The sequence below is a fragment of the Takifugu rubripes genome, chromosome 11 (genome assembly GCF_901000725.2).
Source record: "Takifugu rubripes chromosome 11, fTakRub1.2, whole genome shotgun sequence".
Lineage (NCBI taxonomy): Eukaryota > Metazoa > Chordata > Actinopteri > Tetraodontiformes > Tetraodontidae > Takifugu > Takifugu rubripes.
Window position 1 is genome coordinate 13332804 of NC_042295.1, and position 13978 is coordinate 13346781.

Sequence of the window (13978 nt, forward strand, 5' to 3'; positions counted from 1 at the left end):
CTCCATCATGTTACAACATATCAAGCAAAACACAAAAAGTAAACACAAAATATTCCCTTTATTTTTTTCCTACCTTAAGACTACACAGGGTCACTGATGTAGCTCTAAGAGGTATCTACATCTGCATTTTATTTACAGCTTAGTTTGATATTTTCACATTTACATGGTCAAAGAGAAGCGCTAAAAACACAGTGTTGAGAACAAAACAAAACTCGAAAAATGAGATCCACCTTTTAGAAAATGATGAAGTCCAACACACGACGGTTCTCAGTGCAATATTCCACAATGCAAATAGCCTTCATTCACGTGAATCTGAACATCTGGGAAAAGAGAAAGTAGAAAGGGAACATAAAAACAAACATCATAAAAGAAAATAAGTGGACTGTTTTCCTGTTTGTACAGAGAGCTTCATGCTTCCACCACTCCTACGTACACAAGTTCATATTTGACCGAGAATTGATAAAAAGTTACGATTGCAGTGGTTTCAGCATAGTTCAGAAAGTACCTTAAATTACAGCCGTGACACAGTTTCCAAGTGTCTTCACTCCTTTTGAGTTTTTACATGACGTTTTCACATACACAAGACCAGTCCTCTGCAGCGTCCATGAAGAGGACAGGACATGTCCATAGGTCAATGTGTTGCTTGGTCTGTAAACAGAAACGGATGCACCTGTAGGTGGGATGCGTTTCAGTCGGTCACGGGCCCGCAAAGTCCTGTTCTGGAGGATGAGTGCACGTTTGATGCTGGTCTGCACGGCAGCCCATTGGGCAAAGGCAATCTATATCTTTCACTTCACACACACAACACAATGTGACGCCAATCCATCGCATTTGTCAATATTTTTATATCATTGTCGAGACCATTTGATTAACTGTCGTCGTCTCACTTCAAAATATTTTCAAATCAAGTTTAGTTCGCCTGGACAATATGAATGAGAATACTGACTTTCACTGATAAGCAAACACTGACACTTGAATGCAAATGAGATCAATAAAACAAAATTGGTCTAAACCAGGAAATAAAAAAAGTTGTGTTGAAACACCATTAATTATTGTTCAAGTACAACAATTAACAATAAGAGGGACAATATTTCACATTTTTCTCAGAAATGACATTAGGTGTACTGTTAATTCGTGTAGCTAAAAAATTAAAATACAAATTAAAACCAATCATGTAAATAAGGTTTTGTTGTTGAATGCAGACGTAATTTCCTCTGTTGCTTCAATTTTTTTAAATAATGTCAATTTTTTTAATAGCAATTTATTGATTTTTCTGTCTCTTCTTTGAAAACTGGTGAGAATGTACAAAAAAATGCAGTTCACTGGTCAAATGGTCATCAACATGCACTGAGTGAGCACACTGGAGCTTTCTCAATGCTCCTGGATGGGTATCGATCCAATGCTCCAAAAACGCATTCAAAAATCTGAGAACATCTCACGTGTTGGTGCACCGACGTGTTCACGTGGGCTTTGGGTGAAGGGCTTCTACCACCAACACAAATCTCTTTTTGTTTTGAGCATTAGGAGCCACGAGGAGTTTCAAGTATGGACAAAAAGAAGTGATTAAAAGAGATGGAATCTCCTTGGCTGAGGTGCAGAAAAGGCAGAATGGAGTAAGCTCTGGCAGCTTAGTGAGCCAGTGACCATAATGTATTAGAAGTACTCTTCTCACATTCCTTGGAACAGAATCACCAACAAGGAAATGGAGTCACTAAAATAAGTCACAGATGTCAGAAATGTTCATCCCCTAGCAGCCGCACTTGGAGGGCAAAGACTGTTAAAGAATCTTCAAAAGCAAACGGGCACTCTTCTTTTAATGCAGTGCAACGGACTGCAACCATTTTTCTTTTTTTTTGACATTATATTAAAAACCGAGTTGAGCACAGTTGAAGAAAATAAAAGCGGTCATGTACAGAACTGTCTTTGGCAAATAGTCCCATGTCCAATATCCAGTATAATGTCTGTTGTTTACGTCACCTTCGGCCCATTTCAGTCTGCCTCATGAAGTGAATGTTGTTGACACTGTCCGCCAGCTCAGGATACTGGTCAACTGAAACAACATAGTATCCATCATAGCCCTGCACCTTCCCAGATCCCAGGAGCTGTTGCTTCTCTCCCTCGGTCCAGGTTCGTGAGCCCTCCTCTCCGTCCCTCAGTCTCTGGCGCTCCCTGGCCCACGCCTGGGTGACGGCTCTCTGCCGAGCCATCTCCAAAATACGGGCCTTCTCCTCATCTACACTGCTGCCGTACCGTGTATTTAGATATAAGGTACCATACTGTAACTGGATGTCAGTGATGCGCCTAGTCCTACCGTTGAGAACAGTATTGACCTGAGACACAGTCACATTCACGCCGGTCTCCAGTGTGCGCTGGCCCACTGTCATGCCGATGAGGGCCAGGTCTCCCTCTACTGAGCCCAGCTTGACAAAGTAATGGGTGTCCATTCCAGCAATGGTGAAATGAAGGTGTTCAAGGTAGAACGCATCGTTCAGGACCGCAGCCATCCGACGCCCATCCTCGTTGGCTAAGCTGATGATGTCAGTGCTGACCCGACCGTCGCGGACAGCAAACTTAACCCCTTTGCCAAAAATGGAGCCCATGGTGGCGAAGGTATGCTTGTTCTTTGTCTGAGGACATCCCGCACGTTTGGCTCCATAGATCTGACCAAAACGTTCCAGTTTCACGAACGCCTTCAGCTGCCTCTGGACTTCACACTGAACACCCAGCAAAGACTGCAAAACAAAGGAAGAATACTTAGTCGTGGGTCGGCTGCAGCAACTCCATAAACTGTGCATTTTCCTGTGTGGATAAAGAAGAATTACAATCAGTGGACCGATTGTTGAAATGCTTTCTTCTAAGGAGGAAAACAGCAAATTACTTATGCTCTAAAGTCATGAATCCATGGCACAAAGTCAAGGTAAGGGCAGAGGTTTTTGTCATCTCTCTGATTATTTATGGCAGGCCTGATATTTTTAAAAAGGGTAAAACTGCTCTCTCCTGACAGCCATGCTGTGCCACATAGGAGGAAGCTGGAAACGTGTGCATATATTTCCATCCTCAAAGGATCAAAGCTTTTGACGTTCAGTTTAGCCAAAATTAATACATTGTCCCAACACTTCTTGATACTCCCCCAGACGAAAGAGGCATGAGGAAAGTGATACGAAATGGAAGCTTTCCAACACAAACATTGAGACAGCTGCAGGAATACAGAAACAAAAAGGCTCCGAAGACTGCGCCTTCCTGAAAAACGCCTCAGATACGAGGCTGTGAATCACATCTAAAGTTCTTTTGACAGTTTCTAATTCGGTCCCTGTGCCTCTGGTTGATGGTGGCTGCTGCCCAGTGGGGTTTGCGCTGAGTGAAGAGTCTGCACTGGAGTGCAGTGACCGGCACATCAGTCTGCGTCGTTGTATGACATATCCTGCACGAAGACGAAATATAAGGGCAGATAGGGCAGCGGTGCTGTTATAGCCTTTGGAAGAAATTGCCAGGGGGAACTTCTTCACAAGTCTCACTCTGTGTTTTTTTTTTCTTTTTATCATGTCAACAGCTTGACCTGGTCAGCCGTCCCTTTGGCAACAGGGGTAAAAGGGACAATGTTCTCCAGTTACTGAAACGGCCTCCCAATCGAAGGAGACGTTATTCACGTTCAACCAGCATTCAACACAACTCAGAATAAAAGATCAGGCTTTATGATGCGCAAACCTTTTCTACCAGGCATTTCAAATAACATTTTTTTTAAAACTTGTGGCCTGATTTACCATCATTGTCTACATGACTCAAAGAATCTAACATATCTAAACAATAAGGATTGCTGCTGCTGTTAGGGTTACAAATATGTAATAACAACAAAACACTCTGCATTAAGGTAGCATCGAGTATGTCACTCAAAATGAATCTAACCTATTAAAAGGGTAGAGGCATTCAATAATCTACCAGAAACCAGATCCAAGACCACATTGGTGTCTTCAATAATTCAGGCAAGTTGGAGGCATCTTAAAAGGTCTGGTAAATGCGGGAACCAAAGCATGGCTACTCCTTCTCAGCTACGGCTAACGTGTCAGACAGAGACAAAATCAATGGCTAGTGGTAGAGGGAATTGAAAGGGAATTTCCCTAATGGCAGGACAATTACAAGAGCTGTTTAGCATGACCCTGTTCCACAGGATGAGGACAAAAGGCAGCGACCAGACCCGATGGATTCTGTTTTGTCCTAGAAGCTAGCAGCTCCATTGGGAATCTGCCAAGACTAAGCATGTCTTTTTACTAATGGTGATAGAGAGAAGGTGAGGGCGAGGAGGTGATAGGTAAGAGTGATCTCCATAAATTACCTTGGTACTATCCCACTCCTGTGTCTTGATCTGAGTGCGGACTAATTCGTAGGAAGGCTCCATGGATTCTGTGTTTGGTTTTTGGTAGCCAGGAATGACGTTGTAAAGCTGGAAGCCGAAGGTCACCAACCAGCTATTCACATCTAGAGGAGAGAGATTAACACAAAAAAGTGTTATCTTAACATAGCCATTGATTTAAGAAGCCCACACATTATGTAAAGAAATGAGAAGCAAAGTATATCTTTTATTGAGACTCTGTGGGTTCTCTGCTACAACATTTGTGTATTTTATATTGAGCTTGGCCATGAATCCATGAGGTGATTCTTCTATTAGCAGCCACTTGCATCAAGGTGAGAGGAGCTGTCATCATTCACTGTAAGTTTTCATGAATTGGTAATATCACAAAGACACATGACTGTAAAAGCTATTCAGACAGCCATTTGGGTTTTTTCCCCTTCTGATATGCGTGCAAACAACAGGATATTGTTGTGACACTTGGGGGCAACTTTATCTCTGATTGGCAATGCCCCATTGTGGCACCTGACAAAGCTTTGTATAAATAAGAATTTGTTTAAGGACAGTGAAAGGACCCTGATAATTTAGTGAAAGGAAAGGAAATGTCAGCGCCATCAATCATGATCATTGCAGACCCACCGCAGTGTAACAGCCTGCTTAGCATTCAAATAGCAGTCGGCCTACTGGCAGACTACAGGACTGGTAAAATGGCATTACCCAGAGAAGATAGAAACAGAAGACTGGACATTATTATTATTATCAATCAATTCATTTCTAGATATCTTCTAACATATTTTCTCTCAAGTTAGTTGTAGCAGGATGATTTCACTTTATAAAGCCATATAAAATCCTTACCAGTCATGTAACACTTGATCTCCTCATTGTTACTGAGAGGGTTGTTATTCTTGAACTGGTACAAGTTGAATGGCACAATGTGCTTGCTGTTGAGTCGTTTCCAGATCTCGTGGTTGGGTGCTGTCCAGCGGCCGGCAAGCACATCATAGTCCCGTTTGCCCATGTGGACTAGTCTGCTGAGAGGCTCATAGAGGCCTCCCTGGTAGCCAATTATGAGCTGAAAACTGGGGTTGGTGTCGAGGTAAACCTCCCCAAATGCAGTGTGGAGGATCTGCTTGATCATGATACCTGCGCCACTGAACACAGCCAGTGGAGTACCAATGTTATCACAGGCAACATAAAACTCATCCCCACTGCTGAGCTCCATGGCAAACAGGTGTCCCTGTAAGTCGTAGTATAATGACGTGATCTCAGAGCTGGAATGATTGTACATATGGGTGATTCGAGTGGGACTTGATAAATCAGCATAGAAGAACTGAAGATGGTGGCCGACGCTGCTTCTGCTGGACACCCTCCTCCCGAGGCCGTCGTAACGGTATCGGATGCTCCAGCCGCTCACTTTGTTGTACACCTTAATAAGAAGGCCTGCCGAATTGTAGTCAAAGTATTCATTCCCTCGCTGCCGGAGAAAACCGTCCTCATCCATCCTGTACTGCACATCTCCCAAGCGAGTAATGCGGTCTCTGACGTCATAGCGGAGTGGGGTGAGGCGTGCACTATTTCCGGGGCTGAGAAGGTGCAGGTTTCGATTTAGATCATAGCTGTACCTCCACAGGGGCTTGTCATTGATGGAGACCACCTGAAGTTGTCCATCGGACTCATATTCATATGTATAGCGCGTAGTGTTCGCATACGGTCCGACCTTTAGCTCCTTGGCCACCACTCGTCCCATGTTGTCATACTGCACCATCATCCAGTACATAAGAGACCGAAAGATCTCATATTGGACCTCCTTCACGCGGCCATAAGCATCAAAGTGTTTAGTGTGGGTCATAACTGCTGTCGTGATAATTTGGTTTATATCATAATAGATGACTCCAAATTTGCCAAACTGCTCCGTCTTGCCGGACACGTCGTCGTACCGATACAGGTCAATGGGCAGCGGCGTTTCGTTGATGACCGCTTGCATGCTTGTGACTCTGAAACTGTTGTCATAGACGTAGTCAAATCTGGCATTGACCATTCCTTCTTCGCTGAATCTAAAAATCTGCCTGTCAATCAGCGGGCCAATTTGGCGGTAGCGGATGGTGCAGGTGAAGCCTTCGCTCTGCAGGTTGACGGTCTTGAGCATGCCTGCCAGCTCATCGTAGGAGAAACCAATGCGTGTGGTGTCATAGAGGATTTCCAGCAGTTTGGCAATCTTGCCATATTTGTAGATGACCCTACGACCTGTGCCCAAATAGGTGGTCTGCAGCAACTGTCCTTCTTCGCTGTAGTCCTGGAGCACTGAAGCGTTACCTTCAGGTGGCTGGTAGGTGTTTCTATAATAGCCAACGGAGCGGGAGGTCTCCAGTGTATGGCGAGCCACGTTAGGCATGGTGACAGTGGAGAGCCGGTCATTCTTGTCAAATTCAAAGATATACTGCTTCTGGCTGTAAAGCAGCAGTACCATGGACTGGTAAAGGAAAGGAACAGAGCATTTGTTGAGTGTTGGAAATACGAGCTAGACCAAAAATACACACGTAGTTTGTTCTTTCAAATCAAAAGTGCATGGGAAACAAAGTTTTCATGCAGCTTTGCATATATAAAATCCATTTGCACCCTTCACGCACCAGTAAATTAAGACTCAGATTGCTTTTCCAGCATCACAGCACTTAAAAGTTGCTGGAAAGAAACGTGAAATACTCAGACACTGAATTTTATCACACTTTTAACTTCACCTAATTAAGAAAGTGACATTTGCTTCCTTTCTTTTCAGCGTAGCTTTTTTTTGTTGAACTCTGCTGTCTAATAATGGTAATAAAGTATGACAGTTCACGTGCACCAGAAACACAGTTACTGTAGAGAGTTTTACCATAACTACAATAAACATTACGTACCTTTTCAAGGTAAGTATAGCTCCAGGATTTACCATCAGCAAATATTTGTGAGGTGATTCTGCCGTTCTGGTCGTACACCATTCGTACAGACATGGTTCCTCTTTGAATACCGGCCACATGCCCTCCAGGGGAATAGGTGACATTAACTCCATTCAGGCGACTGCTCGGCGCCCACAGCGTTGGCCGCCCAGCATGGTCATAATGGATTCTTAATGTAAACTTCCTGTGGTCATCGTAGACCTTTTCCGTCCTGGTGATTCGATCAAAGTCCAGCGACAGCAAATTTCGATTATGAACCTGGACGAGAAAAAGAATTTAAATAAATAAAACATGGCCGTTGCTGCAGCATTTGGAAGCAAAGACTCAGAGGAATCGGCGTGGATCTCTTATCTGTACCATTAGTCACACTGTCATTATTTTATATTCTTTTCACAGCTTTTAATTAGAACAAAGCAGCAGTACCTCCAGACTGCAGGAGATATTGGAGGGATTTAATTGTGAAAATTTACATATTTCTTTGTTTGATGAAAAATTCTGCATACCAGTGGGGCTGTGCTTATTCATGCAGGGCACATTAGAGTCACAGTGATCATTAAATTCAGTTTCAATCCATACTGAAAAGAATTAGCAGGTTGATACTAGTATATTTAATCCTTTTAATTATACCACAGAAGAAAAATATACAAATACAGTTTTCGTGTATGATGCAGAATATATTAAAAACCCTTGCTACGTGCACACAGTAACTCAGGACTTCACTATGATCAGAAACGCAGACTCAAAGTCTTGTTCAGGTCATTAAAAAAAGCAGCATCTAACCAAATTTTAACACACCATCTGGAGGAATTAATGTGGATGTGGTGGGCCTGTGCCTGGCATCAATTTCTTTTTCAGATAAGCTGCTATTTAGCGTAATAAAATGCATGAAAATATGTGAGAATCGTCGCTTCTGGAAACCTTCTAGACATGTGGACACAGGAGGCTTGCTGTGAAACCTCACACTGACATTTGATCTGAGGAATTTCATTCATAAAAGTTACAGGAGACAATAAATTTAACCGAAACTGAAAAGGAGAGAGTGCACATAAAAATGCTATCATTCTGCGTGAAGTACAGTTAAAATACGAATAGTGAAATTGTGTTAAGCGATGAAGTGAAGCTAATTTTTTGTCAGATCTGGATTTCTACCTGTGAAGAAATAAAACCGTGCTGTGAAATTCCCAAGATCCCTTGACAACTGAAACCCTCAGAAGAGGAATAATGTTACATTCAAAAGGTAGAAATACTCAGGAAATATGGAGAAAAAAGAATGTGTAAGACTCTCAGTCCTAAATGTGAAATCATCATCATTATTGAGATCCAAATGAGGAAAAGTGCAGCTTTACCACAACAAAACAAAAAGAAGACAATGAAAACACCAATCAAAGCGGTTTCTTTATCATTTTTGCTCATTTCCAGCACAAGAATGGCATGTGAACACATAACTGGCCCTCGTGCTCCATTTATCATCCCTCTGTTCAGTATTCAAGACCCCCCTCCTAACTGCTGCACACTCATGCAGCCACCCACATAATATCACTTGACATGCCTCTCAAGGTCGCTCAATGATTCGAGCGCTGTTCATCCCCTCTGTTCTTGCCATTAGGCTGCTCCTATTTCCTACATCACCCCTGGGGCCATTGTCTGTAACATACATTAGGCGCTCTCAGTGCTAGAACGATGACAGGGCCATTAAATGAACAGCCAATGACAGACAAAGTGGCACCTCCCCATTAGATGTATCGCCTCCCAAACAATGAGTACAAGACAACTTAGCTAAAGTTATTTACCTCACAATGCCAAGATAAGCAACAATAGAATACTTTCCAGGCTTCTTAATTACCAGTGATTTAGACATTATCATTGTGTGCATCTTATTAATTAGCACCTGATTATATCGCCTGATTGCATTTCTGGATGGACAACTTTTGATAAGTCTCATGCACATCATATTTTAGTGTATGCTTCATTGTTGACTGGTGTGTTCACGGATAAATGAACCCTTAATTGCAATACATGATCTTGCAATGCCTTCATATCCAAATATTCCTTTTAAAGCAAATATAAGCATGAGCCACATTTAGGAATAGTGCTTACCCTTAATCTGCGGCCATATACAGTGACCTGGCCACGAGCCTGCTCTTTCCTCTGCCTCCATTCTACCAGGTTAAGGCCGTTATCAATGGCCAAGGTTACGTTCCTCTTGCTGACTGTGGGGATGATTGTGCCGGCCAGCAGATGGGGCTCCGTGTGCAGGGACACCTCCATACCATTAGCCAGCACGAGTCGCAGTGAGCCATCAAGACCGATGAAATAGCTGTTTCGAACTTGATCTGAGGGTGCAGAGGAGGTATAGTATCATCAAATTGAGGCAAGAAGACAAAAATCAGAGCTTTGTGTGACTACAACATCTAATACTCACAAATATTATGACCTAAAACATCTGTTAAGCAAAAAAGGGGAGCTTTTAGCAGCAATATTTAACTGAAACCCGGCGATAATGTTGGGTCTGTGACAACAAAAATCAATAACGAGAGGTTTCTCAGTGCCAGTAAAGCAAAGTTTTACAGCTGTTGCAGCAGCCTCGGGGATATGGGGGAATAAAAACTATCAAAGCTGCAAGCTTGCCTGTGGCCACAGAGAAGGCAGAGAACAGCGAACATACACATTCAAAAGGGATAAATCTAGGCCTGTCTGCCACTGTCCCCAGGTGACGACAGCCTGTATTCCAGCTCAGGCCAGTGACTAATGCTTCGACAGCAGATCATGTGTACATTCATCACAGCATGGCTGCTTCTTGCCTCCAGTCAGTAGTCTGACAGGAACAAGGATGAATATTATTCTAAATAAGGGGGGAAACAGAAAAAGGGCTTTCAAAATGCTTACTTAATTATTTTATTTCATTTAATGGGAAAAGAGCAAAGTGTTCACTGTGCAGCAATCTGTTTCTGGGAAGAGTTCGGGTTAAAGTTGCAGTAAATATTTCCATCTTTTGTGCAGTGTATGAAGACTTTTTTTGCTTGGAACACCAAGAGGTTGATGAGTCTGATGAGGCGGGAGCCATAAGCACAGGAGGGAGGGTCACCTTGGGCTGCCGTTTACTTCCATCATGCACACACTTTGTGGAACAGACCAAAAAAAATCCTCCGAAACCTCTTAAACTGGACAAAGTTGGGGACATTTGGCAATGCACGTGCACAATTCAGAAGGGATGGAATTAACCTAAAGCTTGCATTTATGAGCAACTACACAAGTAGTATACAAAAGCAGTATACAAAATGTAAATACTCGTAACAGTTTATTTCAATTCACCGTGGATACAAAGCATTTATAGCATGACATAATTGCGCAATAGGTTGATTTAGCATAACTCGATAACCGAAACAGTGCTTCCTGTGAAGGCTCTGGTCGGGGCAGATCAGGAAACCGACTTAAAGGTGATGCAGTCATGTGTTATGTGATCACCCAGTTGCAAGCTGACAAGCATACAAGGCAGACAATGGTGAATTAATTAACAGCAGAGGTCCTGGCGCCGCTCTCCTCGCAAGGAGATATCAAGTAAGACAAGGTCACAACGTGGAGGTGATCGGTCCAATGAGCAATGTGGAGAAACCAGACACAGCTTAATAGCAAGCCAGTTTGGGGCCAAAATTATTTCCATCCCGTCCTCATCTTTCCAACTAAATTTGCGAAATCTGAGGCTCATGTTAAGCAGTTGCTAACACTGCACTTTTAGCAAATTCTTTTAAAAGATCAATATATGGGTCCATCTGGTGTATCATAATGCACTATAGGTCTGAAAACAACACCAGAATCTGACAAATACGACGTAAAATATACTCCTTTATACACATAGCCATTTCAATGAATGCAGTTTCCTTTTAGAATATTTAGCTTTGTGGCCCAGTGTCACAGGACAGTTCCAGTTTCTTTTTTTTTTGTGAGCAAAGCCTTTTGACATTGTACCGATCATATGTCCCACTTATGAGCAACAATAAAAGACACTCACCCTGCATGAGCGTGTAAAAGGTGCCAGAAGCTGACAGGTTGGTTGTGACAGTGATATCCTCTTTGTTGGAGCCCTCCGTTTGGATGCGGACTGAGCTGTCTGTGTCTGTACGGTAGCTGCTCACTTGGCCCGTGGGGTAAGTGACATTCGTCAGACGCCCATAGCTGTCATACCTACAAAGAGATACGCAGATGTGAACCACAAGGACAACGTGTCAGTGCAAACAGAAGGAAGGAATATGTGGAGTAAGAACATATGCATCTTTCTGGAAAAACAGAAGAAATTAATAATCAATAATAAAGCTCCATTATAAACATATATGGAAAACAGCAAATCCATAAACAGTGTGTAATGTTACAATATCCACACCTATAACCAAATATAACCTGATACAGCAGCAGCTTTACACTATGAATTCCTTTTCATAATCAGACACGGGATCCATCATTGACTTAACATTTGTAAAGTCACTAAAATAGACTCTAATATTGAGAACCACACATGGCAAAACTACCACAGGAAAAAAATCAGAGAAAAAAATCTTATTATTTTAAAAGATTAATTATCAGCTAATCTCATTATACCAGTGCATGAAATAGGAGCAGTGAGGTACAAATCCTCTGAGATGCAGAATCTCCTTTGCCTACAAATGAGCCAGTTTATCACAACCAGGAACACGAGTGGCCAGACTGTTTAATTTCTTTCAGACAGCACTTCTGCCCAGAACACTTCTAAATCTTTTTGACTGCCAATGTATCAGAATGGAAGTGAGTGAATGCTACATTACGTAGAATGAAGACTTTTGTCTGTGGGTCGAATACAGATGAGGAAGTCTTCTTCAGCGGCGCTGCCTGCATTTATAAAGCCTCTAATAAATGAGATGGCAGGAACTGGTTTACACATAGATCCTCACGCTGCCATCCCAGATATCCAACACCAAGTGGAAGAATGCGACAGGAAGCATTACTCAGATAAATGTTATCTTATCTCTGCCGCGCTTGGAACTGGGATTCAAGTCTGTCATGTCACTTATGAACAAAGCGGTTGGTTTTCCTTGATTCTGATGGTTTCTATATAAGGAATTCTCCCGACAGGTTCCATAAAACCAACATTTTGCAGGGTAAGCACTTTTGCACGTATTCTGATGTGCACTCCACTGACCAGTACTGTGGTCAGCGGGTTTCTGTTTGCCTTCACCTCAAAACAAAAAGAAATCTTCAAGAGTTACACAACATGCCCCAGTTTGATCACTGACCCAAATGCACTCCACTGCAATTAAGGCCCCCAGCTTGGACCACTTCTTGAGCTTTGCTGCTGAGCTCCGATGGCTGTGGCCTGCCGCAGCTCAGCGGCCTATTAGCTGGCTTACGTTGGACAAGAGGGTCACAGAGGGGCAGGGAGCTCACAACCGCATTTCCCTGGTTGGCCGAAAGTCTTTCCAGATCGCATCACCTCCGTGTCACATGCTACTGCTGTGACCTTTCACGCTGGGATGCAACAATAGGCCAGACACTTTGCATCAGCGTCTTCTAGCAGGTACTGTATAACCTCTGATATTTCACACAGCTTTCATGAACCCCCCCTCCAATATCTCCTCCTGCCTGGCAATTTTGGAATATATGTCATGATATAAAGGGAACAAACCAGTTGCTTCGTTTTCATTGACACTTTTCGGAGCTGAACATTGTGTTATATGAACAATTTTTACCAATACGCAAAAATGATCAAACCTTTGCTTGAAACCGGTGGTTCAACAATATTTGTCACTTAAGATTAGAGTGTTTATTGGAAGATAAGGGAACATTTCAATCAGACATTATGTAGAGTGCTCCATGAATTAATACGTTTACAGTAAGCTGTAAGCAGAACCATTTATCAGGAGAAAAGAATCATTAGGAGGTTAACAGAGCATCGTCAAAGACTGCTAAGATAATTGTGAAAGCAGACGATGCTGCCAAGGGTTACAATAAAATGACCAAGTAGCAGATGTCCTACTGCACTCAGGTCAGTGGATGGGGTTTTTTCTCCGAGTCAACATTAACCTACATGAATTTTTATAGACGTGATGCATGTACACATTAATTAATATGACTAAAAAAATGTGAACAGGGCAATTTGTCAAGCAGAGATATATATGGATGCTCCTTCATCCTTCATCTCTGATAGCAGTGGATTACAATTCCAACCCTCAGGTGGTGGAATGACCTTCCAAGCTAATTATTTCATGAAAACTAAACACTCTCACTGGGGTCTAAATTAAAGTTTAATCTAGCCTGTTTGGAGATAAATATAAGACGTTTGTTTCTATTAAATGACATATTACCTCACTAAATATCATAAAACAGGATGAGAGATGGAGCTGTATTTTGTTTTTGATGTTTTGAAGTGAACAAGCTAAGCTTTAGCTAGCATTACAGTATAATATATACATTTAATATATGCACATACTGCATCTATTTTACTCAGTCAGAGAAGAACGCCATTATCCACCTTCATATGTAGTTGTCTTTTAATAAGACAACAAATCTAGTTGATCAATTTTGATTATGGATCAATTTGATCTCACAAATAGTTTTTTGTTAACCCCCCCCCAATAAAAACACATCTTAATGTTTATTTCTTTAAATAATAAATGTAAGGTCTGTGACAGTGGTCCACTATATCTTTACAGGAACAATATTTCCCAAGAGA

General features: G+C 42.2%; 1 protein-coding gene across 15 annotated transcripts in view; it reads right to left on the minus strand.

Moving 5' to 3' along the window:
- Nucleotides 1-39: 39 nt before the first annotated feature.
- The window catches only part of tenm4 (teneurin transmembrane protein 4), a 97556-nt gene continuing 83617 nt past the window's right edge, over nt 40-13978 (minus strand). For 14 of the 15 annotated variants that reach the window (XM_029843496.1, XM_029843497.1, XM_029843495.1 and 11 more), the window contains 6 exons: nt 11288-11460; nt 9376-9611; nt 7240-7536; nt 5201-6815; nt 4331-4473; nt 40-2732 (listed from right to left, as the gene is read on the minus strand). In XM_029843496.1, the coding sequence (XP_029699356.1) occupies nt 1974-2732; nt 4331-4473; nt 5201-6815; nt 7240-7536; nt 9376-9611; nt 11288-11460 (3223 nt within the window). In that variant the 3' untranslated portion in view covers nt 40-1973. The remainder of the gene's footprint in view (nt 2733-4330; nt 4474-5200; nt 6816-7239; nt 7537-9375; nt 9612-11287; nt 11461-13978) is intronic. The other variant, XR_003889951.1, reaches the window with a different exon arrangement.